Below are 27,472 nucleotides of genomic sequence, written 5' to 3'. Positions count from 1 at the left end.
GACTCTTAATGCAGTTAGAAAAAGCTTCTACTGGGAGAGGCTCAAGGGTGACGTACTTAAGTATGTTATTGAATGCTTAAATTGCCAGTGAATTAAAACTGAACGTGTAAAGTTGCTAGGCAAGCTCCAGCCACTTGATATCCCTCAAATGAAATGGGAATATATTAGCATGGACTTCATAGTTGGATTATCCTTGGTATAAGGAGGATATAACTCAATTATGGTAGTCGTCGATATGCCAACAAAAGTTACACACCTTATTCTTGTAAAAAACAATTACAAGGCTTTCGATATCGCTAGACTTATCATTTAGGAAAATTTTAGATTACATGGATTGCTTTAGAGAATCATTAGTGACCATGATTTTCTTTTCACATTAAACTTTTGGAAGAACTTGTTCGAAGCTCTAGGAACCTAGCTCTGCTTTAGTACTGCTTACCATCCCCAAACTGATGGTCAGACAGATCGGGTCAATGAAGTTATTGAGGATATACTTAGAGCTTATTGCAAGAGGGAACCTAAGTGGTGGATCCAATACCTACCATTAGTTAAATTAGCCTACAATGCATCATATGATAAAAGTATTCAAATGACTTCTTTCCAAGCATTGCATGGGCAAGGTTATCTTATGCCACTAAGTTTTTTTGATCCTGCTCTATGGGTAGAAGTATTTAAGAAAATGCTAGAAGAAATGGACTAGCAAGTAAAGGCTATAAGGCAAGATATTCAAGCTGCAATGCATTTTCAAAGAAGGTGATATGGTTTTTATTCGAGTTTGCCCAAAGAAAAGTTCCTTATCTTTGGGAGAATTCAAGAATCTGAGTCCCATACATTGTGGGCCATATAAGGTGCTAAAATATCTAGGACCTAATGCTTATAAGTTGTAACTCCCTGACAACTTGAAAGTGCATAATGTATTCCATGTTAGTCTATTTGAAAGCCTATGTTCCCAACCTTGAACATGTACTTCATGACCAACAAATTGTGATGCCAAGTCAAGTAGTCCTTAAACTTCAACCAAATAAGATACTTGACATGTGAGAGAAGGTTCTAAGAAGTGAAACCCTTAGGGAGAATCTCATCCAGTGGAAAGACTATCTTGTAGAGGATGCCACTAGGATTGATGAAAAATCACTATGTAACCAATATCCCCAGTTTCATGCGAGATGAGGACATGTTGATTCCTCTAAGGGGAAGAGGATGTGATATTTCAACTTTCTCAACTTCTCATAATTAAGATTTGGAGAGTTTAGACTATTAAAAAGATCTTGAATAAAATAATACATATCTCATACTTTGACACCTTTCAGGACTGATACGTTTGTGAACATCTCTACATGAGAATTGTCATGTGCATGGCGGTTATGGCTAGTAAGTCTGGAATTGACCAAATACGTTTAAAACTTGAACAAGTTAAGACCCGACTTGTGGAGATTGAGACTTGGGAAAGAAAAAGCTTTAAGCTTTAAAAAGAAAAGCTTAAGAAGGAGAAGAAGACGCCGAATTGATGTGTTGCCCCCTCCCCTTCTTTTTCCTCATAAATAGTGTCATCATTCTCTCTCCTTCCAATTTGGGAAAATCAAAAACAGGGAAAAAAAGGGCGAATTCTCCCTCCTCAATCTCAGCCTAAGACTCCAACAATCTCCCCCTTTTCTCAGTTCGAGAAGAGGCCTAGATTGAAGCAAGCTCACCCGAAAGCCTGGCGAATTAATCGTGGCATCTTTGGCAGCCTCTCTAGACCTCAAAGATTAGATTACCAGCATCAAATTGCTTCTGAAAAGCTTCCAGATAGCTGGATTGATAAGATACCCTCTGTAAAGAACTCTTCTTGGCCCCAACTCGTGTAAACCCCTCCCTTCAATTTGATTATGAATATGGGCCATGAGAAGCCGCAGGGGACATAGGGTGAATCAGAGAGGAGACTCTTTCTGAATCGAGAGAGAAAAGCAAGAGAGAGAATTCATATTACAAAGACAAGGGGGATACTCCATCGGCTTTCGAAATCCAATTCCATCTCTTGTGCCTTCACTCCTTGTAAAATTGAGACTCTACTTGATTTCTTCCGAATTTCCAACTGTCGCCAACCCCATTGATCCAATCGAGACGACCCAAAGCTCTATCATCGAAGTTTTCTCTGCAATTTCATGATCCAAGACCATGGCTCCGAAGAAGAAAATTATGAAGACCGTGGGAATGGGAGCTGCTAATAATGCTGCGGGGACAACCATAACAAATGAAATGCCGCTAATAATGCTGCAGGTACAACCATAACCAACGAAATGGCAAGTACTAGAATTACAAACGAAGTTGTAAAAACCAACAACAACCAAGTGCTCGTGGTAAATCCCTAGGTGCCATATTTGATTATTATTTTAAATATTAAAGACGACAAATAGATCATCATCCCACCGGCTGATAACGAAAAACTGCATTTGTAAGAGTAGGGTTTTTCCATATAATATCATGCATAGAAATCCTAGAGAAAATTCTTAATCACAAATTCAAAGGATTAATTTGGGATTACACGAGATGTACTAGGAATAGGATGCAAGGAGAATACTGTACTTCTTGAAAGAATTTATGATTTTACTGTGTCAAAATAGGGTTTTTCTAAGAACTAGATTTAGGGACTATGATTTTTGCAATAATAAAAATTTTGAGGGATTTTTGCCATAATAAATATTTTAAGGAGTTAAAATTTTGAATCCAATTTGTATTGAACTGATAGAATCTTTGATCTATAAATACAAATGTTAATTCTTTAAAAAATCTTGAGATAAAATTATTAAAATACTTTTCGTAATAAAATATCCAAGAGTTTTGAATCTAGTGAATTATTGCTAGACAAGGACCTATAGAATTCCATTAAGAAACCTTGACTTTCGAAATCGAATCCCATCTCTTCTACCTTTACTCTTGGTAGAATTAAGACTCTACTCGATTTCTTCTCAATTCCCAATTGTCGCCAACCCCATCGATCCAATCGAGACGATCCAAAGCTCTATCATCGAAGTCTTCTTTGCAATTTCATGATCCAAGACCATGGCTCCAAAGAACAAAATTATAAAGGCCGCAGGAGTGGGAGTTGCTAATAACGGTGCGGGTACAACTACTACAAACAGAATGTCAAGTACTAGAATTACAAATGAAGCTACAAAAACCAATAACAACCAAGTGCTCATTGTAAATCCCGAGGTGCCATATATGATTACTATTTTAAATATTAAAGACGACAAAGATATTATCATTCCACGGGTTGGTAGCAAAAAACTGTATTCGTAAGAGTAGGATTTTTCCATATAATCTCTTGCATATAAATCCTAGAGAAAATTCTTAATCGTAAATTCAAAGGATTAATTTGGGATTATACGAGATGTACTAGGAATAGGATACAAGGAAGATACTACACTATCTGAAAGAATTTATGATTTATCGTGTCAAAATAGGGTTTTTCTAAGAACTAGATTCAAGGACTATGATTTTTGCAATAATAAATATTTTAAGGAGTTAAAATTTTGAATCCAATTTGAATTGAACTGATGGAACCTTTGATTGATAAATATAAAGGCTAATTCTTTGAAAATATTGAGATGGAATTATTAGAATACTTTTTGTAATAAAATATCCAAGAATTTTGAATCTAGTGAATTATCGCTAGACAAGAACCTACAGAATTCCGCTAAGAAAATGAAAAAGAAAATCACGGGAGATGAAAGTTTTGGAGAAAAAAACTCTTCTTAAAACTTATCTTGGGCTAGATTCCAAGGGGAAGAGTAATCTGAGAGGATTACTGGAAGATATTGCCACTTACGCTAAGTTTATCCCTGATATTGTTATTCTAGAAAAAGGGTTTGTTTTAGAAGTAAATTTGTTCAATTTTTTTTGTGTGTAATACATTTGAAGTAAGTTGTTTGTGGTTGTAAATTAGATTCTTATCTTTCTTAAATTATTAGGATAAAATATGGATAATCGGGTACAAATCGCCAACAGAGGCAATATTCCTATGGGCATAGTACTCTGACTAAGGCAGTGTTCTCTCATGGTGCTAGACCTCCCCAAGGTCAGTGTCAATAAAACCTACTTTAAGGGGTTTTTGTTTTGCGCTAGTGAGTATGAACCGATCACGACGTGAAAGATCTTGTCGTAGGGAATTTTAGTTGGCAAGAGGAGATGAGGAGACCAAGGGGCTTTGGTCATAAACTCGTTGAACTTTGACGAAGTGTCAATTACCCTTTAAACCCAGGTAATATTTTGGAAGTCCCGTTACTAGTTGAGGAACTAAGCTTGTTCGGAATAATACATTCAGGTTGATATTACGTCTAGTTATAGGACAAGAAGCATTGTAAAATATATTTTTCTTAAAGGAACTATTGAGAAAGAATTACTTTACAGTGTTTTTTTGTCGTGAAATAAAGATGTGTAACGAATCTATGATAGGAGATAATCAAAGAAGTTTTTATATGTCAAACCTAAAGTGGTAGGTAATTGGGTAATTAAAAATACCCTATCGAGGGAAGTAGGTGGGTGGATCCTTGAAGTGTCCAAACCTACGGTTGGGTGGTCTCGGTAAGATGAGAGCTTTTCTCAAAAGGAAAAGATTACATTCATAGATAGGTAAACAAATGACCACTAGATATTAGGAAAATCCGACTTGCATCATTTTAGGGGGCCGGAATGGGATTTTTCCTTATGGACAGAAGGTTCGATGTGCTGCACTCTCTTTCATCTCCCATTCTCTTTGAACCAAGTGCAATGTAAGTCTGCTTCAGTTTGAGTAATCCTCTAAGAAGTAGGGACTCGAATTAGTGGCGCTAGTTAATTGATAGGTGACTTGACCAATGATAGGAATCTAAAACTCAGGTCGATCCTCGTGGGAACGGCTAGAACTTTCGTTGTGAGGTAGACTCAAGCGAGCCTAGATAGCAAACTCCGAGGTATTTCACGGAATCCTGGACAGTGTTGTCTAGGATATCTCTTGATGGGCTACTAAGAACGTACCAATGAGAAAGCAGCTTGATGGGGCACGTTATAATGAACATGTACTTTGCAAAGGTTGTAAATGGCTAGGACCAAAAGTATCAAGAATAAGTGAGTGCCCGAGATAATGTCCATTGCTCATGGGACAAGGAAAAAGTGTCCAAATATAGTAAACATACAAAGGGTAGAAAGGAAGAGGTGGGACTTTTGTGTAAAGCCAGTGGTGGAAAGCCAAAAAGGGAAATAACTAGCACCATTTTTTCAGCCTACTTGTGGAAAAAAGCATAGAGAAGTTGGAAAGGAGAGATGTATACTTCTTATGCTCAACAAGAAGCTCCAAAGACAGGGCAGAAAGGGAAGCCATCAAAGCTTATGGAAAAAGGACTTGAAGTAGGGTTTTAGGAGTGATCTCTAAAGTGCCTTTGCTGTTCAGAATAGGGTAAAATAGAGCAGCATGCTGTCCATGAAGTTCATGAGCTTCAAACAGACTTTTGAATGCATTTGTTGATGGACCGGACTCCTCAACACTAGAGAAGATTGGAGTATCATCAAAACTCAAGTTTAGAGTGGATTTATGGGCAGCAAGTTGTGTTTTCTTCTTGATGTAATAAAATTGTTATGCAGGGATGAAGTGTAATAAACTGGTTGGTGGCGAAGTAGAGGTAGACTAAGGCTTTGTGGAGATCCACCATTTGCTCTTGGACGAAGGTGAAGGTATTTCCTCCGACACTTTTCCTTGGGGTGCAAGGTCTTCCCACAATGAGAACACATGGGATTTCCTTTGTGCTTGCTAACAAAATTTATATCAGTTTGAAGATGACTCCGATTTCTTCTTGTTCCCTTTCTTTTGTTTGGCTTGTCTTGTACCTATAGATAATGCCGCAAAAGCACGACTATGTGCATGCACTTTGCCAGAATGTTGTCATCTTGCTCTAGCACCAATGAGACTAGCTCCTCCGAAGTGAGTGTCTCTTGGCTATGAGGAGTGAGAAGATTGGTGTAGAAAACATCATATGCTGGTGATGAAAGATGTGAGAGAAGTGTTATAGCTAGGTCCTCTGAAGAAATGTCTTGTTCAACTTGAACAATAGATGAAGCCCAAATGTTTGGATTTGGTGGAGAGTTGCCAATCTCTTCCAAACCTTTGCTTTGGTGAGGATACACCTTACATGCACAAGCACAGAATTTACACAAATCAAAAAGAGAAAAGAGCGGGCTCTAGCATTCAAGTATTCCAAAAAGCTATGGAGTTCGAGGTTAGACCATTACGGGGACCCATGGTAGGTTAGAGTACAGGGACTGCAATAAAATCCCAAAGGCCATAGGTGTCGAGGATGCATGTGACTCTGTTGGACAATAGAGGGTAGTTTGTCCCATCTAGCTTCTTGGATGTGGGTAGAGAGGTTAGGATAGGAATTTGCACAGAGGGTGCCATCATTGCCGATCAGTGACTAGAAGCCTTGAAAGAATATGAAGGGAGAGAATGATAGGATGGTGGTTGGTTTGCACGATCCCGATGCACACCATCCCTCAAAGCATACACGTTGGCCATAGGTGTCCTTCGAGAACTACCTGCAATTAAACAAAAGAAGATTTTGCATTTTGCAACTGGGGTTAAAAGGCAACCAATAAGAGGTGTCCTTGGAGTAATCGGGGTGGTCCATCGAGCTGCTGTACAGGAGAAGGATGATGTCAACAAGGTAGACAGGGAGTATCTGATGCTGAAGGGAGAACAAGGTGCCAGGCAGAAAGTGCTGGTCTGCTAAATGCAGTATTCAGAGGGAAAGAATAGGTGATACAGCCCGTTTGAGACTACAGGACTGATCAGAGAGGGGAGTATCCAATGCCGAAGGGATAACAAAATGCCAGACAGGAAGTGCTGGTCTAATAAACACAGATATTCAGAGGGAAAGAAGAGGTGGTAGATCCCGATTGAGACTACCGGACTGATCAGAGAGCCTGCTGAGGTATTACTCTGCAGAGAATGCAGGTGTTCAGCCAGTGAATCTGTCACTGGGTCAGAAAATCTGCCACCCAGCATGAATAAATAGTCACCTAGCTGCAGGCTTGATTCCTAGGTGTAGAAAAATTCAGTGAGCATGTCTCTTTTAGCAATAAAACATTGCATTATGGTGATGCCTCATCAGAAGACAATTGAAATAATGCAGTTGTTTAATCTTGGAATGGGTTTTCGACATAGGCAGCATGCTGTAAATGCTGTTTTTATGTTGGTACAGAAGAACATCCTCCTCAGATGGTTGTGGAGACATCTAGAATTGATGGTAATCTTCTCCATCGACAGTTGTGGACCTTGCACAATTCATTGATAACATCGGTATTTAATTGTGGCTTCTTGTTCCAGGGTCCTAAGATAACCCTACAGCCTGCTCGACTTTTTATTTGCAGTTTGCTAGAGCGAAGGTGCAGTTGATAGGGATGCTTCAGTGAAATTGGCTGATTGTTTTTGTTGGCATCTTGCTTTTATGCACCAACAATCACACATGAATACACGAAAGTCCATTCCTTTGCTCACTATCAATCCCAATGTGAATGTGCGGTTGAATAAATGGATATATTACATTATTTTGCTCAGGCATTTTGCACTAGCTTTGTCATTCTCCTGGAGTGGATGTGCTGTTTACAATTTTTCCAGAATCCTCCCTCTTATTTTGTGGATGAGAACAGAGCTGTAGAGATTTTGAAGTTGAGTATGCAATTGAGCAAGGTGGATACTACTACAACTATGAGACATAAGTTGAGTTGGACAAGTAGCAATATCAACAATCTTGCTTGACAATCTCCTTAACCAGACATATTCACAAACTGCATTCCCTACTACATTATACTTTACCTTTGTAGATGATAATTCTGCTATAGATTGCTTTTTACTCGTCTGAGATATTGCATTAGATGTTGCCTACAAGCTAGTTGAATATTTTGCATTTGCATATATATCATTTGAGAAAATTGGCAACTTTTGATTAGGTTTAAGAGGACTAAGCATAGGTTTTGCATGCGCCATTGAAGGCCTCTCTAGCATCTTATAATACAATAGGATTGTATTAGAAACATAAATGCACCATTCTTGAAACTTCAATACCCAAGTAACCTTCATGTCCAATTCCTTTGAGAAGGATGCATTGTTTTGCTGAATATGCTGTCTATTGTTTCCATTGTGATTATTTAAACATCCACATAAACAAGAAGCAGCACAATAACATCCCCATTGATTGAACTATAAAGGTTTGAATCAAAAGCTCTTTCAAGGAAACCTGTCTTGAGAAGATAAAGAGTTGATTCTTCATCCATGGCTTCTTTCCATTTAGCATTTCCAACAACTTTTGCACAGGACTTGGGCTCTTTAGTAGATAAAACTTTAACCATCAAAGCAAAGTTGATATCCTCTCTGACTTTCTTTCAAGCAAGATACTTTCTTTATATTGCCCAGTTGTTTCAGCTTGCTGCTCAGCACTATCTTCAATAGCTTTCTAGTGCCACTTTGGGAGTCCTTTTTCTTCCATTGGAGATGTCAGTAATGGACTATTTGCTGCTATAATTTTTATGCTGATTTTAACCGTAGGCTGAAGCAAGATACTTTCTTTATATTTCCCAGTTGTTTCAGCTTGCTGCTCAGCAATATCTTCAATAGCTTTCTAGTGCCACTTTGGGAGTCCTTTTTCTTCCATTGGAGATGTCAGTAATGGACTATTTGCTGCTATACTTTTTGTGCTGAACCGTAGGCTGAAGCAAAGAGGCTTGATCTTGTTTATGTAACACAAAATGAGTACCTATATCATATTGAATACTTTGATTATCACCCTCTTGTTTATCGTCAAAAATCCCTAGATGCCTTGCCATGTTGACGACTACATTCTCCTTGACATGTAGCGGCTTCTTTGTACTTGTTGCTTCCCATGCTTTTTTATAATTGAGGGTGTGATTTTGCTTCATTGGTCATTCCAATTGGACAAAGAACCATGAAGTTAGCCTTGCTTGTCTTCTTATTATTAGGCTTGTTTACATTCATGATTCCTACTTTATAACTCAATTTTATTGCACTAGAGGGTTTGATATATTCAAGTTTCAAATATGAGGTCTTATTTTGCATATAGTGTGACTTTGGCAATATTGAAAGTCCTTTGAAAAGTGCATGTAGTAGTCATGTTAAAGATATAAATATGAAGTTTAGGTTTGGAAAATGGATTGAGGTTAACAGTAGTTTTTTTTCAATGTCATTACAGGGTTTGTTTCCAAGGGCGCAAGCACTCTTATCTCTTGGAGGCAGTTTTTTTTTAGCTTTCTGGCCTCTTATCCTATCAAGTGTTACAATCTTTGCAGCTTTATATGTTGTGAGTATTAGTCACGTTAATGCTTGCTACAGCTATGTGCTAATGGATGTTGACTTTTGTTAGTCTTTCACTGAATACAAGTGCCCTTTGACCTAATGCATGAGTAAGTATAGAAAATTCATAAATTTCCCCAAAATGCAGATTTATTGAGACCAGCCTTCCTTCTAGGATAGGGTGGTAGAAACCTAATTTAACTCAAATTACAACAAGCATTAAATACACACAAAATGAGAGACAAATAACAAATTGGCCCGACCATTGGTGCCCATTGCAGTATTTCTTTATCTTATATTGCTCTAAAGTTGAAGTGTAATGAGATATGAGCTGATCTCCTTCAATCCTCAATACATTGGCTGTCATAAAATGACCAGCAGTACTGGGGCACAATTGTCCCCTTGATTGTACAACAATTCAGGCTTACATTATGTCTTAAACCTCTCGTATCTGAGCCACTAATTGGTGAATGGGCTACCCCTTGGTTCCTTAGCTGCAAATCTTTTTCCCTTCAGCTGCAACACAAGCGTTGGGTCTTCAATAATTGGGCACGAATCCCAAGGTGGCTGTGGAAACCCAAGTTTCTACTGTAAATTAGGGTTTCAGCAAGTATATTTTGATGGGTGCCTCTGACGGCAATTTTGATGGCGCCAACAGCTTCCAAAAGGGGAGTAAAACTGTGTTGTGACTAGTGAGCCCTCCTCTTCTGCCTCCACCTCTATTTAAGGTGGAGAAGAAAGCTTACTGCCCCTGTCCCGTTGCATTGTGTGATCAGCTGTTGCCTCTCTCAGATATCATTTGATGGCTCCTCCTCCCTCTCTCAACCTTTGAATGGTAGAAAGACCCCAACTAGCCCCCAAACAAACCCCCTCAAATTTGCATGGGAACGTTTGACAAGTGGCAGCTTTCCAAAAGTAATTTTCAGCTTTAATGAATTACTTATCAGAATTTAATTTCTGAAATTTGATTACTTATTCTTTTGATCTTGCCCAAGAACTGGCTAGTACCCATCCACAATTAATGTGCTAACCCCATGGGACATTTAATATTCCAACATTAATTGGCCTTGAACTTTGCATTAATTTATTATTAATGTCTAGTCCCTCTAATATTACCATTGGACATTTAATGGTCCAATTAACGGCCTAGGCCCACCCATGGATTATTGGGGTTACTAAGGTCTCACTGTCACTTTTTTTTTTTCAAGTAGAATGTGGTTGATTATATAACTTAAAAAAACTGATTACAACGGAGTGCTCATGCTCAACAAACTAGCTGGAGCTGATGAAAGTCACAAATACATCATGTATACAAGCCTCTCAAGGCGGTCTGAGGAGATGGGGGCAAGAAGCCATGGGGGAGGGGCAGTGTATTGCCATCTGGGGTTGCCTGCCTGCATCATGAAAAACAGGTCCTGGCCGCCCCAAGTGCGCATGAAATGACATCGGAGCTCCTGACGAGCCCTGGACTCGCCCTGTACCTGATCCCATCAGACACGGAGGGAGTGGATGATGGAGGTCCAGAGCTCTGCTAAGGCCACTTGTATTGAAAGTCTCTCTCCGCCGAAAGCCTCATGACACCGCGCCTTCGAGATATGCCAACCAATAAGACTCCCTATGATCTCCCATATCTCAGAGCGGTCTGTTGTGGGCTCTAATACCTAGCAGATAGGTAGAGCCTCCAAATCGACCACTTCACACGACCTTGCCTCGATAATGAATATTGTGTCTTGCATCCTGGCCTCATATAGAAGGTGACCGCTTTGGTTGACTGCCTACCAGTAGAAAGCTCCCCATGAGATACATCCAAGGCTGGGTACTATACAGCGAAGGATGCAGCATGCTCCTCTCCACACGAGTTGCGCTGCCTCACACGGCCAGAGGCAATGCTTTGGGTTTACCAGAGGCTGCTATGTGCAATGCTTACAACCTTCCTCCTACATCTGGGCAAGCCAACTTCCCACCGCCAAGCCTCCATGTGCCACCAGCCATAAGAAATATGACACCCTCCTCGGCCTGCAACTATCCCATAGGCAGCGCCAGAAGGTTCGTCGGAAAGGCTCTGTGATGCTGTGCTCTGCCCAGTGCATGCTATGTGACAACGCCCAATCCGTATCCTCCTGCATCAATACGTGTCTGCCAAATTTGGCAGTGTACTCCAGGAACCTCAGTGGCTTCTTGGCGACCGCAGTGGCCGGCCATAGCCACTCTCCCGGATCCCACTCCAGCTCATCAAGTGGCCTGTCATCCCAGATCCAGGGGTTCCACTCCTTGAGCTCCTACTAGGAGACAAAAGGGTCCAACTGCCATGTCTTGCCCTGAAGGCCAATCACCCGGATCCTCCTCCATGGAAGGACAGCTATCCCCTCATCTTGCTGCCCTCTATCAAGAGCCAGATGCCCCCCCTCCTGCATGGTGAAGAGAGTCCCTGGTGGAGCGCTGCCCACTCTACTTGCCACCTGTAGGGGAATGCTTGCTGGTGAGAACCTAGCAGTCCATACCTCCCCGGGCTCTATCGGCTCTCGTATTGGGGGAGCAAGCCACTCCTAAGGTCTTGTTGCATCTATCTCCCTTCTTCTCAGCTCCACTCCTTTGTGGCAGTCTGATACTCGTTGCAGCACCTCTTCGTCCACCATTGTGTACACCTCGTGCCATGTGCTGATGGTACGAGTTGGGCCGGCCTCCCAACCAAAGCCAACTAGATGTGGGGGCGCTCGCCAATTTGTACCCCTTTCTGATCTTTGACCTAGGGGTTCCAGATCACCGGCTGACGGTCTATCTCCTCTTGGCAGCCCTGGGGGCGTTAGATTAGGGCCTTATAGAGGCCTTGCCACACGCGGAGCAAGCTGTGTAGGAAAGGTGATCTAGGGGGGGTTATCTAGGTTGACGTGAAGATCCATCTTAGGGACGGTCTCCACTCACCGCCAAGCCTCGATCTACAATCCTGAAGACCCTCCTGCAATAGGACTTTCTAGGTCTGCCGTCCTAGTGTGAGGCTATGGACAACTAGCTTGGCCAAGAGGGCCATACTTTGGTACTCTAGGTCTATGATCCCAAGTCCTCCCTCTGACCGATGCCGTATGATGGTCGCCCACGCCACCTTGGCCCTGGAATCCCTGGAGCCGTTTGACACGGACCAAAGGAAGTTTTGCGGTAGGTGGCAAAGTTGCACTACACAGGATGAGAAGCACCAACACGAGGCGATGTACTAGGCCGTCGCTAGGAGGACTTGGTTAACCACCAAGGCTCGCCCTACTAGTGAGAGGCGAGCCGTGCTCCAGTAGGTCACCTTTCTCTGAATGGAATCGAGGACTGGAAGAAATTGTTGGGTGGGAGTGATGTCGAGTCCCACCTGGAACCCTAGGTAACGGACGGTCTGCCCTCTGCACACCCATCTAAATCATAGGCAGACACCCCACTCGGTGCGAGAGTTTGGGTCTGTGAGGAAACTAACCGACTTTTGTCAGTTGATTTTCGCTCCGGCTACAGAACATAACACCTCAAGTGCTAGCCTCACTCTCTCCAGCATCAACTCATCGTCCTCTATGTAGAGTGCTATATCATCTGCATACTCTAAGTCTAACAACTTAGTCTCCTCTCTCACGGGAAGTCGGAGGCCACATAATCCGCTCATACGTGACCTGAGGAAGTGAGACATCGCCTTTGCAAAGAGTTGGAACAGGTACGGGGCCAGGGGGCAGCCCTGCCGGACCGATCTCTCCAGCCGAAACTTCTCCCCTCGCCTACCACCTATGAGAACCCTGTTGGTGGCTGATTTGTAAAGTGCGGAGACCCTGCGAATCCAAGTGTGGGGGAAACCCAACCTCACCATGGTGCCCTGTAGGAAATCCCAGTTCAGCTTGTCATAAGCTTTCTCGAAATCCAAGAGTGGTACAGCGAGGCGATCCTCTCCGGGCATTTCTACCCGTCTTGTGTATGGAAAGCCTCCTCTAGTTCCTTCTCTGTGAAGGGGGCTAGGAGGGAGCGTCCCATCTCTATGACGAGGGATACGATGTGATTCGAAACCTACTGTCTACATTGCTGTCCTCTAGCTGAGGCTTTCTCATGCTGGAAAAGGCATCTGTAGTAGTTTGTGGCAATCTCCATCACCTTGTCTGGGCTAGAACGAGTCCTCTCATACTGATCTCGAAGGCTGCGTATCTGCTCTCTTGAGGTGTGAGGCTGGTGTAGCTGGACATACTCCCTGCACATCGTGTCCCCCTTCCGCACCCAGAAAGCTGTTGAGCTGCAGAAAGAGAACTCAAAGCGCCTGTCCTCTAGGTGAGCAATGGCTGCTTGTGCTCGCACCTACTGTACGTGGAGGGTGGGATCCCCTGGTGCCTCCTGTAATAATCTGTGCGTGGCTGCAAGGTCCTGCCGGAGTGCTCTCTCCTCCTCCCAGCTCTACTGCCTGGCCTGTATGGCTGCCTCTTGGCAGATATTGCTCGACTTGGCTAGAACCTCTGCAATCTCCTTTGAGATCCGGTCCCTCTCTTGCCCCATTCCTTGGTCCAAATTTGCTCAATCTGTCTCGTCACCTCCTTCCTCCTATAGATCGAGTCAGGGATCCAACAAGATCGTGTGTCTGGGGCAGATGTGGAGGGATCAAGTGTTAGGAGAACCGGGCAATGATCAGACAGCGTGGTGCCCGCCAATTGCTCAATCTAGCCTCCGCCAGAGCATCCCCACTCTCCCACATAGAACCTGTCCAATCGCTCTAGCATGACTCCACTTAGCCGCCTGTATCCCCAAGAGAAATCCAGCGACCTCTCCCTCCTGTGGAAGGCAGGATCTCTCCAAGCATCGCGTGCTCCTACTGCTAGTAGGAAGACCTCCCATGCCTCCTGCTCCTCCCCAGCCATGCCCTGGTAGTTTTTTCCTCTGCCCTGCTGGTCCTTTAAAGCCTTTAAGTTGTTGAAGTCTCCTCCAACGATCCAGGAGTCCACCTCTGGGAGTCCATTTGTGATCACCACCCAAAACCTGCTCCGTGCCCTAACCTCAGTAGGGGCATAGACATTGAGGACTCGAATGCATGAGTCCCCAATATCCAATCTGATCCATAGAACCCTCCCTGCCACTATCGTCCCATGGTCTTGTACATTGGCGGTGAGACTCGGGCCAATAGAGGTGCATACGCCTCCGCTCTTGCCGTGGGCACTGATGGCATGTTCCCAGTAAGTGTGCAAGCTGCCCGGGAGTACCTTCCCTACCCTTAGGGCCTGGGTGAAAGTGAGCTTGTGCTCCTTTAGAAGTAAGATGTCGATCCGTTTGGCAAGGGCAAGCTGCAACTCCTGCCGAACAATCAACTTCCTGGAACCACGAGCCCCACTATAGTGGAGGCTATTGACATTCCAGGATGCAAGGTGTAAACTCAAGGGGAGACCTGTGACTGACCGAACAAGCATCTGTTTGGTGTGGAAGCTGCTGACGAAGAAGAGGAACTATGAGGCATGTAGATACGCTTCGCTATTGGCCTGGATGGTGAACTCCATTCCCCCATGGTAGCCCTCGGTTGGACCATGGGGGTGATGGATGCGCCTGGTGGTACCACTAGCGCATCTATCAACTAGGCTGAGAGGCGAGACTCCCTACACTAGTAGAAAAGGGCCGCCTATGCTAGGGGCTACTCTATTACATCCACCGGCGCTCTCCACTGCGGCAGGGGGGGGGGAGCTTGAAAGATAATGCTCAGATGAGGGACCTCGGCCCCTGCCCACCAGTTGATGTCCATCATGCTGGCCACTGCTGGGAGAAAAGTGTCAGTCCACCTCCTCCCATCCACTGGGAAATGTGGTCTGCCACGTGGATCTTCACCTCCTCCTCTACCTGAGTCATTGTCCAGCCTCTTGTGTGAGAGGTCTGACAGAAGAAGGTGTAGTTTGGTCCATCCGGTGGTGCTAGTAGATGGACATTGCCTCTCCTAGACTTGCATACCACGAAGATTTCCACCTCCAGGGGTAGTGGAAACACTCCGCGCTTCGGAACTCTCAAATAAGACCATGGCCCACTGCGAAAAAACTCTTGTGGTAGCACCTGCGCCTGTCTCGTGTAAGTGCGTGTTATTGCTTCTGCTTCCATCGGGGTATATTTGTCCCCTTCCTCTGTTTCCCCCAGCAAATCTCGGGTAGGATTCATCTTGACTGAGGAAAAGGCGGAGGGACAGGACAAGAGGCCATTAAGGCTAGGGGAGAGGCCAGTGACTAATAAGGGCGAGATTATGAGAAACCTCTAATCGGGGATATCCGAGTATCTCGGGTGAAAGGAAAAACATTGTTTGAAATGGCTGAATCTCAACCTACTCTTAATGAAATCGGGAGACCTTCCCAGAGAAGAGTATTAGGAATGGTCTCCGATTGATTTTGTCGCCTGTCTCGTGTAAGTGTGGTGGGTGGCATGGATGGATAAACTGGTGGCTATGTGAGGGAGGGAGGGAGGGAGGGGGGGACTAGACAGCTGATGGGTGGAGGATGTTGGTGTTTGGGGTTCCTCACCTTCTGTGGGAGGGGTGGGGATGGGTGGGGGAGGGGTCACGTGTACTGGGTGGGGATCGGGGGGGGGGGGTGTGTCGGCGGGGGTGATGGTGGAGGGGGGGGCCAGTGTCTTTGGGGGAAGGGGGTGTAGATTGGGGTCAGAGGAGGGGCCGTGGGGAAGGGGAGGAGTGGGTGGAGGCTGTGGGTCCTCAGGTGAGGTGGCCTGTGACACCTCTAACCTGTGGATCTATTGGGCAGGGCAAGGAGGGGGGGCCACATGGTGCTCTGCCAAGGGGGGGGGACTCTCTCTCCTGCTCCCTGTCATGGCTTTGTTTGAGGAGCTCCTTGTAGCTCCCCCTGCCGTCTCCCTCTAGGCAGAAGAGAGAGAGAGAGAGAGAGAGAGAGAGAGAGAGAGAGAGAGAGAGAGACAGAGAGAGAGAGAGAGAAAAGAAAGAAAGTTATATTGACATCTACAATAGGCCAAGTTGGCCTATGAGACCAAAATGTTGCATACAAAATGTCTGGGAGATTTCAAAAGTCCCAGTGAAGATAACATTTATGCTATGTTGAACTAAATTGAGCAGGTACAAAATGATATCTAGACTAGATACAATCTAGAGGTACTCCCAATGCGGTGTGGAACTACTCGTGGAGTGTTCATCCTAGGATATCCCGCATGGGTCGGTCTAACAGGGAGAGACTAAAGCGGTGAGGCAGGGCCCTCCGATGGCGGCGTAGTATCCCTTGTATCTTCGACATGTGTCTTCTGCGGGGACGTGGGCCGGGGGGGCGTGGGCGCCGGGCTTTGCCTCTCGCTGTGGCTATTTCTAAGGTGGTCCCCCGGGGTCGGGAGGCCGGTTGGGCTGGTGGGGGCTCGGTGGTGGGGAGGGTAGCTGGTATTTGGTAGAATTTGTTGAGTGTGCGTTGGTTGGTGGCTTCTTGTCTTTGCTCCGTGGTTCATAGGAGGTGGTCTCTGTGGCGTCGTATTTCCAGTAGAAAGAGCCCCAGGCATCTCTGGTCTTTGAATTCCATCACCTTGGAGAGTGGTCCGAATCCTTCGCTGAATAGGCAGTGGAAGCGTCCCTGGATTTCGTAGTACATTGGGCATCTACGGATATAGTGTTCCTCTGTCTCTGGCTCGAGATGGCAGAGCTGACAGATTCCGTCTTATGGGGGGAGGAGGTTGGCCCCGTATCTACCCGTTTCGACCCGTAGTTGGTGTGAGGACGTGCGGATCTGTCCGATGGCACTTCTGACCCCGTGAGACAGGTGTGTGTCCATGTAGCTTGGGCGGGTGATGAAGCCATCCTGTGTCGTGACACAGGAGGGCTGGTGTGACCAAGGTGTCAAAAAGCCAGAGCTTTGTCTGGGGTTCGTGGAACTGTATGCGGGCACATTGGTTCTCCATTGACTCGAGGGCTGCATAGCCTCGGGTTAGTCTATCTTTTGCTGCTTTTCTCAGGGTAAATCTCGGTCCAGAGAATGTAATCCCCAGATAGACATGTCTTTGGACCATGTCCACGGTCTCTCCGCCATATGTGAAGGGGGGTACCGACCGTCGGAGCCATTGGGTTGACGTGTTGAACACCATGACCTTGGTTTTCCCCAGGTTCACAGCTAGGTCTTTGTCTTGGCAGAAGGCCTGTAGTGCGTCCAGTTGGCGCTGTAGCCCTTTGGGTGTGCTGGAGATGAGGACTATGTCGTCCGCATATAGTAAGATGGGTATCAGTGTCCCTCCCAGGCTCGATCCCTCCTCGCCCAATCTATCTATGTACTCTGAGATCTCATCAATGTAGAGGCCAAATAGAATGGGTGAGAGTGGGCATCCCTGCTTGACTCCGATGGTGCTAGTTATCTCCTTTGACAGCCCTCTTGGTGCCCGAACTCGGCCCGTTATCGATTCGTATAGTGCCAATATTCCCCATCGCATTTCGGTTGGGACCTCCAGTTCATGTAGTCTCTGCCTGAGCCTCGCTCGTGGGACTGTGTCAAAGGCCTTGCGGAAGTCCACGAAGCAGTAGTACACCTGTCTTCCATGTGCTCTGCCCTCCTCTATGATGGCTCTCAGTGTGAGGATATGGTCAAGGGTGCAGAACCCCCTCCTAAACCCTGCTTGTCCTGCCGCCCGATGTTGGTGTTGCTCTGCCCACTTGCTCAGCTCGTGGTCCAGTATGGATCCATAGAGCTTGGCTAGTACATGGCCAACCATGACTGTGCGGTAGTTCGTGGGAACCATGGGGTCTCCGGCCTTCAGGATAGGTATTATGGTGTTGGCTGACCAGCTGGCAGGGAAGCCTTCGCATAGGGCTCTGTTGAACATGTGTGCTACGAGAGGTGCCAGTATGTCTCTGGCATGGGTCAAATGCTCTGCTACCAAGCCTTCGTGGTCTTGGGCACGGCCATTTTGGAGTCTATCAATGGTGTCCCGAACCCGCTCCGTGCTGAAGAATGTGGATGATCCGGGTCTGCTCCCTGGGGGCCGGGGACCCGGGGTAGCTGGGGCTGCTTGGGTACTTGGTATAGTGAGGTTGCATATGCATGCCAAGTGTCCGGGGAGGTGATGGGCGTCTGGGCTCGGGGTTCCTGAAACGCCTTCCATGCCTCTTTGCTGTCCTGTCCTAAGAATAGCTGGTAGAATTCGTGTTCCACTTTGGAGAGGTAGGCTTGTTTCTTCCATCACACTAGACGATGGAAGATCAAGCGTGCCTGTTTATGCGTATATACTCCCCATGCTTTGTCCTGTTGAAGACGGAGCCGGGTTTCCCTGCACTCTGCGTCGTACCAGCTATTCTGTGGGACATTCTTGTTCGGAGGGGTGGAGTGGGGGGATGTGTGGGGGAAGTATTCGGCAGCCGAGGTGTGTAGTGTGCTCGCCAACTGTGCTATGACCTCCTCCAGGGGTGCGTGGGGGTCCATTTCCTGTAGGCTCCAGTAGAGATGGTCGGAGTATGCGCTCGCAGTTAGCCTGGTAAAGTGGTACCTGGGGAATCTTGGGGGGTTGCTTGCTGGGGGGGTTAGGTCATACCTGTAGGTTATGTCAAATTGTAGGTAGGCATGGTCGGCAGCCACTGCGAGTGGGCGAGTTGATATTTTAAAGGACTGATATCAGGGATAAGTGATAGAGGGCCGAGGATATAGTCCACTGTGCTTGCTCCCAGTTTCTGTGTGGGTGCTCCATGTGCCCCTCGTCTGATGCAATTGGCCGCGTGCTTGTGTGGGAAGCATGTGAGGGCATCCAATCCAGGCCATCTGTCGAGACCGTTGAGGATGGCTAGTCCGTGTCCCTCCCCTAATGCCAGTAGATGTTCACCATATTCGGTGCATTCAGCTGTGTCCTGTGATGCCCGGTTGAGTCCTATCTCCTCCGGTGCGAACTCTTTGTACATGCCAGTAGATGTTCACCATATTCGGTGCATTCAGCTGTGTCCTGTGATGCCCGGTTGAGTCCTATCTCCTCCGGTGCGAACTCTTTGTACATGTGGTCTTCGCTCTCGAAGAAGGGGGTCTGCCTCTGTGCTGTGCGTGCGTTGAAGTCTCCGGCCAACATGACATCCCCCAAGTTGGAGTAGTGCATGATATCCTCGTACAGTGGTAGGTATGGTGACTCGCCCTTCGGTGATGCGTATGGGGAGTGTGCTGGTGGGAAATAGCACAGCGCCATGTATATGTCTCGGGGGCCATTTTGGTGTGTATCCGGATCCACATGAACCGGGCTTCCTCATCTTTCCGCATGACTTACACCATGGGCTGTAACTCCTCCCTGTACAACACAGCCACCCCTCCGGACCCTCGGGTCCCTCCTTTTGTTCGGGCTCTAGGGCGGCATGCCGTCTCCCATCTATATCCCCTCACTTCTGGTAAGTAGGTGCCTAGGCTTTGGTGGGTTTCAGTGTAGAGGACGATGTCCTTGCCGGTGAAGGTCTCCTGGAATAATCCTGCATCTGTTTTCATAGCTCCGTTGTAGTTCCACACTGCAAACCTCAGGTGGGTCTCATAGGCCGCGCCCCGTCATTGGCGTTTATTTGTGATGATGACATGACCATCTTTGTATACTGCCCATTTTCCCGCTTTGCGAGCCTCCAGGATATGTGGCATGCATTCTTTACGGTGTGCCACCTGTGCGGGTGTGAGGTCATTCTCCAGGTAGGATGACTTTTTCCCCTTTTAGAGCTGTCCTTTTAGAGAGGAAGGCTCGTCTAGATTTTAAGTTGGCAAATTTGAGGATAAGAGGCCTTCCCTTGGTGAGGTCTTTACCTATGCGCCATGCATTCTCCACTATTTGAGAGTCCTCTACTCCCAGCTTTTCACATATCTGCTTGGCGTCTGCCAGGGGGCTATCCCCTTCCTTCCATCCCGACCACCCGGATGTGGAGCGCTCTAAGCTTTCTCCTTTTCTCCTCCTCTAGTGCTGCATTCACAAACTCCTCCTTCTTTGTTGGTGACTTCTTGGCTACCTCAATCCATTTGGAGTTCTCGGCCACTTCGGCTTGTGCTTGTTTCACTATATATATTCGCCCATGTATTGAGCTCCTTTGTTACTCGTGTCTTCAGCTCGTTGATCTCGGTTTGCACATTGGTGGGCATTGTTTCCGTGATTTCTCCTTCCTCCTTCTTGAGTAGGTCCAGCTGGTTTCTATATTCATCGAGCTCGTGCCTCAGCTCTTCGATCACCCTGTTTCTCTCCTGGAGGGATGTTTCAATGTCCGCCTTCCAGGAGGTGAAGTGTGATGTGATATCGGCGTAGATTTCGTTCTTCCATTCTTGCACTTTCGTGCTTATTTCCTCCTTGATTTGGTGTGCAGTTTCCGTGCACATTGCTGCCATGATTTCCTTGATGTTGCTGATGTCTTGGTCATGCGCCTTGCATACATCTCGGAGGGCCTCCATGCCTTTGCTTGTGCCGTAGTCTGTCACCTTGTCAATGCTGCTCCAAATCACTGAGTATTTCTCATTTTTCTCCCCTCTTGTGCGGTTGCCTGGTGACGGGGATGTCTTGCTCGAGCCCATCCCTTCCTCACGGTTCCTGGGCTTGCTCAGGGGATGTGTGCATCTGGCCTCATTGTGGTGGCGGATGCGTGATGGGCGGTGGTGGGAGGTGGCGGAAAAGTCGGGTATTGACAGGGCTAGTGGCGGTGGTGTGATATGGGTGCCGAGTCCGGGGCGTGAGGGAGGTAGCAGGGAGGGCGATGGTAGGGGTGGGCTGGCGTGCGTGGTCCGGCGACTCGGACGGTATGGTCCAGTTGTCAACTCGGACGAGGAGCGTGGTCACGTGGAGAGGGGGCGTCCGATTGTGCGGGGACTCGGACGAGGGACGTGCGATTGTGGGGACTCGGACAAGGGGTTTAGTCCACGTGGCAGTGTCCGAGTCGGACGAGAGGGCGTGCGATTGTGAGTGGACTCGGACGAGGAGTGTTGGGGATTTGGACGAGAGGTTTGGGGACTCGGACGAGCGGTTGGTCCGAGTGGGCGTCGATGGCGTGATGGCGGAAGCAGGTGAGTAGGGCGATGGTGGGAGCGAGATGAGCCGTGGTGGGAGCAAGTCGGGAGAGAGAGATGCAAGATGGGAACCCCAACAGTCATAATGCGTGACCACGCTTCCCTTTATTCAAATGCCATTGAAAGGATAAAGAATAAAGTGATAATGATGGGCACTTGCCACCTGTACTGTACAGGTGTGTGAGTAACTAATACATAGTGTGGATACTATCAGTGTAACTAATACATAGGCAGCTAGGCACAAGCGCCTTTACCCCTACCAGTCAATACATTATCTCTCATGCATTTACTTCACATGAGGGCCAACAGTGGTACCATAGTAGCTTACCTCCATTGCCATCATCCGTGACATCTCCAACATAGCCATTACCATTGAGTGCCACACCTTGGCCAGTTGCCACTCAAAACCATTGCCATTATGCCAGCTTTTGTTTCCTTAACAAGTAGTTGTTGATAGTTGCACGTCACTATGCCACCATTGTCGTTGCCATTCAGTCCTTTTGAGACAATTCTTCAATCTTGCTTGATTGGTGTGTCGTTTGCAACCCGTGCTCAAGACACACTCCAACTCCAATGTGCCAAATCATTGCCTTGTGTCTCTTGAATCGCCAAGCTAATTACTCTTTGTCCAACGGTTGGCATGCTTTGTTAACTGTAGTCTCCGTTGTCACTTCTACTTGTGAGTTTGTGATCCTGTTGCAAGCTACTGTCCGTTACCACTGATTGCAGCCACCCTGCGATCTGCTGACCATCCCATTGAGACCCCATCTCTATTCCGTTGCTTTGGTCACCAATTGCGTGTTTAGAGTCCTGCAAGCTTGCCATGCTGATGTTGCTATTGCTTGTCATTGACACCATCTTGATTGTAATCACGTGGCACCGCCTCGATGATCTTGCCAACGACTCCTTTTTGTCTTTTTCACATTGACAATCAACTTGTGTCAAACTGTCCAATACATATAAATATATTCTTTTTAAGGGGCTATATTCAAAAGATCCATCATTTATTAATTCTCTTACACTAGCATGTCCTTGTTCTCATTTGTTGCCCTTCCCAAGCACGAACTTGCCCAGATTTGGTGTTTGTTTACATATTCTCTCAATTCAGCCCCAATTCTCATTCATTGCCTTTCCCAAGCACAAACTTGCCCAAATTTGGGGGTTTTTCTTGCAAGTTCTCTCAATTCAGCCCCAATTCACACAAAAAAATTGGGCCTCTCCAACAATTTCCCAAATTCACATAGTTCGTCACCAATTGAAGGAATTTGATGCTTAGTCTTCATTAAATTTGGCGTTTTTCATTGAATTTGCCAAATTTTGCCCGAATCTCATTGCAAAATTTTGAGCTTTTCTAAAATTGGGCGTTCTTCATAAAAATTGAGGCTCAATTCATCAATAGACTTGAGATTTGGCATCATCCTAGTAAAAATTTCACAAGAATTCTTTGAACCTCTCGTAAATTTCATGGTAAAATTTGGGGCTTTTCGCCATTTGAGCTCAACTTCACCCAAAATTCTTTGAAAATTTTGGGGCTTTTCTGAAATTTATCAAATTTCATCAAAATTGAGGCTCATATCAGCTTGACGTGTGGTGGCTAGGATCAATTGCCTAGTAATTTTATTAAATTTCTTCAAAATTCAGGTAAAATTTGGGGCTTTTTCTCAACTTCACTTTATAGGCACTCCAAGTTTGGGGCTTTTTCCTCAAATCACTTTCTTTGGCCTCAGGTGCTCAAAATCATATTATTTGGTTGCTGGTTCTGTTTTCCTCGTGTCATTTAAAACAAATTCTATTATCTTGGCACATTTATTGGGCGAATTCTCTCAAATTCTACTGCTGTCCATATTATTTGAGCATCTCAGCGATTAATCTCTGATTCCAGCATATTGTTGACCGTCGCCTTGTTCGGGTAATATTTTATTTCTGAAAAATATTATTTTCAGCACATGTTTCTCTCTCCCCGGCAGGAAAACAGCAAAAGAAAATTATTAGTCTTGGATTTGAGAATAGCCCTACTGAGCCCACTCTTTACATTTGACATCAGGGATCTAATTTTTTTATTCTTGTCCTTTATGTTGATGACTTGCTTGTCATTGGGACCAATGCTAGTTAAATTGCATAACTTATGGCTGATCTAGAGCAAACCTTTGCGATCACTGATCTTGGTCTACTTCATTATTCCTTGGGTATCCAATTTGCCAACATTGAGGGGGTCATCATCATGACACAGTCCAAGTATATTGGACAGCTTTTTCAATGCTTCCACTTTGAGGATTGCAAGCCCATCTACTCCCTTGGAGCCTAGTTTTGGATTCACTTTTGATGATGGTAGTGGATCTTGTGATACTACTTTATATTGGCATGCTATTGGACGCTTGATTTATCTATGCCACGAGGCTCGATATTCAGTTTGCTATCTCCCAATTGAGTAGATTTATGCACAATCCTTGAGTACTTCATTGGCAGGCAATGAAATATGTCTTTCGGTATCTTGAGGCACCCAAGATCTTGGCCTTTTCTTCAAGGCTAATTCTTCATGCTCCTTACATGGATATTTTGATAGTGATTGGGCCGGATGTCCCAATTCTCGTGTCTCCCATAGTGACAATTGCCTCTTCTTGGGTATGTCCCTTGTTTCTCGGTTCAGCAAGAAACAAAGTACAATTGCTACTTCCAATTGTGAAGTTAACCATAGTAGAGTGTATTTGGCTACCTACATTACTTGCAGATCTTCATATGTAGCACACGGCTCCGATACTTATCTACATTGACAGCCAAAGTGCTTTGGCTATTGCATGGAACCCAATGTTCCATGCCGCAGAAAGTATATAATATTTCATTACCATTATGTTCGTGAGGTGGATATTAGTTGGAGATATAGAGTTGTCTTAGATACTCATTGAAGACAACTTGGTAGACCTTTTCACAAAGGCTCTTTCTTGACCAGAGTTCCATACTTTTTGGCAAGCTTTGAACTTCATCCCATTTATTCCATGATGTGTCATATTTTGTACTGTCATAAGTTGCTATATCCACTTGGATGAACTTATGCAACCACGACCTTATATTTTCTTTTAATTGCTAGAATTTTTTCATTGTTCCCAGATCAGTTCACCCATTCCTTGGACGGTGCTATAGGTCATCTCATGGGCTACGTGTTGATGCTGTTTGATCCATGATCTGGGCTCCTAGGTATTTAAACTGTTATTAATGTAGTTGTTGCCCCTAATGTCCTTAGGCACCAAGTAACACTAGGGTTAGGGTTTAATCTAGGGTTTCCTATGATGGTTAATAAGCCGTTAGGTTGTTATTTTATTATAAGAAGACACTGTGCGTCATTGGCACATAAGTGTGGCATTTTCATTATGATCGCCTTGAGCATTGTATTCTCTCTCACTCATTAATACATTGGCTCTCATTTTGTGATTGAGTTATTGTGCGTTGATTAATTCATTCATTTTCCCTTCTCTATCAATTCATCGCACAATTACTTCACACGTGGTCCAACATAGGTTACATATTTCATCAGGCAACCATAATCAAAGCTTGGCAAAGGTAGCATGCATAGGGGGGCACTAAGACACCGACTTTAGAAAACCCAAAGGACAGTAAATCTTGAATGTGCAAACAATAATGATAAAACAACAACAATCATTCAACAAATAAAGTACTCACTGAAGCGAGCTAGAAAGTTCCTTCTGCACACATGGATGCTTGTTGGCCCCAAGCTTGGTGCCCTTTTCGGTATTTCTTTAGCCTATTGGGAGATTGTCCCAAAACATAATACAAATGGCTGGTTTCCCAATGGTTTTCTGCATCGTGCCTATTCTGCCTCAATGGATTTGGCACTTTAATTGTTGGACTTGGAACTAACTTTGGATCCTCCAAAAGCCCATCTATAGACTTCAGTTTGCTAAACTAAAAAAATGACATCATCAATTGGAGCTTAATTCGATAGAGCATAATCTCCCAACATTGTCCAACCTTTTTCCTCTTGATCCATTTTGCTATCTCTCTCATGAATATAGTGGTTTCATGTGACACAATTGACCCAAAAGTACCTTCTTTGTGATAGAAGTGTCCAAAAGGTATTCAAATGCTGAGGCTGTTAGTTATTTTTCCCCACATGTGAACATAGCTTGTGTGTGTTATAAGTGTGAACACCTTTTACACCTCCCAGCATTAAATAAAGGTCAAAAGGTTAGGTACACACCTTAGCCTATCTTTTCAAGGCCTAGCACTTGTACTTCCATCTCACTTATTATAATCAATCTATCTTTTAGTTTGTGAACATGGAAGAGTTCTCTCTCTCTTTTTTTTTCCAGAAAACTCTCTCTCTCGCTTTCATAGATCATTGTATGGGATAAGATACCAACTTTTGAGGTAAGACCTTCCCATTTCCTTTCTCGTATGTTTGATGTCAGGAGTTCAGTTACCCATGATACAAAGGGGGTTTGTTAGTTATTTTCCCCCTATTTGTGAACATATGTGTTAAAGGTATAAACACCTTTTACAGCTCCTAGTATTAAATAAGGGTCAAAGGGTTAGGTACACACTTTAGTCTATATAGTATATATTCAGGCCCTATCACTTGTACTTCCATCTCAATTATGGAGTTCCATCTGCCATAGCCTGCTGGTCCATCTTTGCGAGCTCCATACCCAACAGAGGTCTCAAATAGAGGTGTAGATCTCAGCCCTAGGACCTGGAAAAAGCAGTCCTATTGAGAAATAGTAGAAAAATAGTAGCAAAGAGCTGTTGGTTTTGGTGCTCTGAGACTGCCAAAGGATCCCCAATGCATATATGACTGATCTAGCTCGGTTTTGAACTCATTCTTTGGTTTCCCCTATGTGGCACAAGGCTTAGACTCTGTCGATGCCCATGTCAGTGCCAAAATTCAGATGTTTTTATTAAATATATTAGCTGTAGGTAAATAATTTGAGATCAGAGTCAGGCCACACCATTGGGCAGCGGACACACTTATCATGGGGGCGATTCTCTTTATAGGTCGCTACATCAGTGGGGGAGTGGTTTGCATTTCAGGAGTTACCACACAAGACCCAAAGGCAGAGATTATATGGTCTTAGGGGAGCCAGGGCTATGATTGAGGCCGTGACGAAGGGGTTCCACCAGATTGGCAAACTGAAACAGCTTCCTCTCAAACATGGATTGGTTTTTTCTCTAGAGGGGATATCCTTCTAGCAATCATTGCATCTAGTAGAGACAGGACATTCACTTTCACAGTTGAGGAGGATGGCTGCCTCCAACAAGAGGACCTTGACCTTACAGCCACTCTGTGGCTGCTCCAGGCAAAGAATCAGAGTAGTGGCACACTTTCAAAGAAAATGGCACATAGACCCAGACCCAACCACTTGTCTTATAGTTGGATGGAGATATTGGGCATAGCAGAGGAGGCCTCTACAGAGACTTCAGTGGGATCCAGGAGAGTGGGTGTGGAGGGATCCCTTCCTTGATAGGCCATCCGACATCCCCTTCTTTGGCTACACTACTAGATTGGGACGGAGGATACAGATGAGCAAGATTAGAGCACAGCCTACAGCCATCCCTTATTGGCATAGAGAGGGAGTCTCAGATGAGTTCCTATACGAATTTTGGAGGCGGCTACATGGCAGCTTCAGGCCCAAGAAGATATCTCTCTTTCTATGGCTTTTAGCCCATAGGAGTTTAGCAGTGGGCACTTGGCTTGGATATGGCAGGGACTCAGTGGCTTGCGCGCGATGTGGTGAGCCAGAGGAGACATAGAGACATTGCCTCTGGGACTGTCCTAGAGCCTAAGAGATTTGGAGGAGAGGTGGCGACTTGGGGGGCTGCAGCTTGGGTCATAGACAGAGGTCCAGCTTGCGGCTATGAGGACACTCAAGGGAGCTTTTCTTTTCTCATCATTGGACAGCATCTGAGCAGGATCCCTACCCTAGACTACTCAGACACAATGGACTTAGGGACATCGTCATAGATGGGAGCTGATTTCCAGCATTATAGCTTGGTACATATGGACTGTGAGATGTAGCCAGGTCATTGATCTTCAAGATATACCTACTAGGGAGTCTTTATCGAGGATTTGGACAGAGATAGTCCATACTCTCCGTGGGAGATGGGAGAGGTTGCAGGGCAGATCTGAGAGGATGAGGAAGAAAAGAGAGGCTTTCCTGAGGATTTGGGATTCAGA

General features: G+C 45.3%; 1 protein-coding gene across 1 annotated transcript in view; it reads left to right on the top strand.

Annotated features, from left to right (window-relative positions):
• The window catches only part of LOC148009523 (tubulin alpha-6 chain), a 125,529-nt gene that overhangs the window by 89,697 nt on the left and 8,360 nt on the right, over positions 1–27,472 (top strand). Inside the window, exon 4 of the mRNA XM_087672681.1 lies at positions 9,219–9,326. Within this exon, the coding sequence (XP_087528807.1) occupies positions 9,219–9,326 (108 nt within the window). The remainder of the gene's footprint in view (positions 1–9,218; positions 9,327–27,472) is intronic.

This window comes from Lygodium microphyllum, chromosome 30, assembly GCF_053477565.2.
Source record: "Lygodium microphyllum isolate KBCC chromosome 30, Lygodium_microphyllum_v1.1.10, whole genome shotgun sequence".
Taxonomy (NCBI): Eukaryota; Viridiplantae; Streptophyta; class Polypodiopsida; order Schizaeales; family Lygodiaceae; genus Lygodium; species Lygodium microphyllum.
Note: the sequence above shows the minus strand (reverse complement) of the source record. Positions and strands in the feature narration are given on the sequence as shown.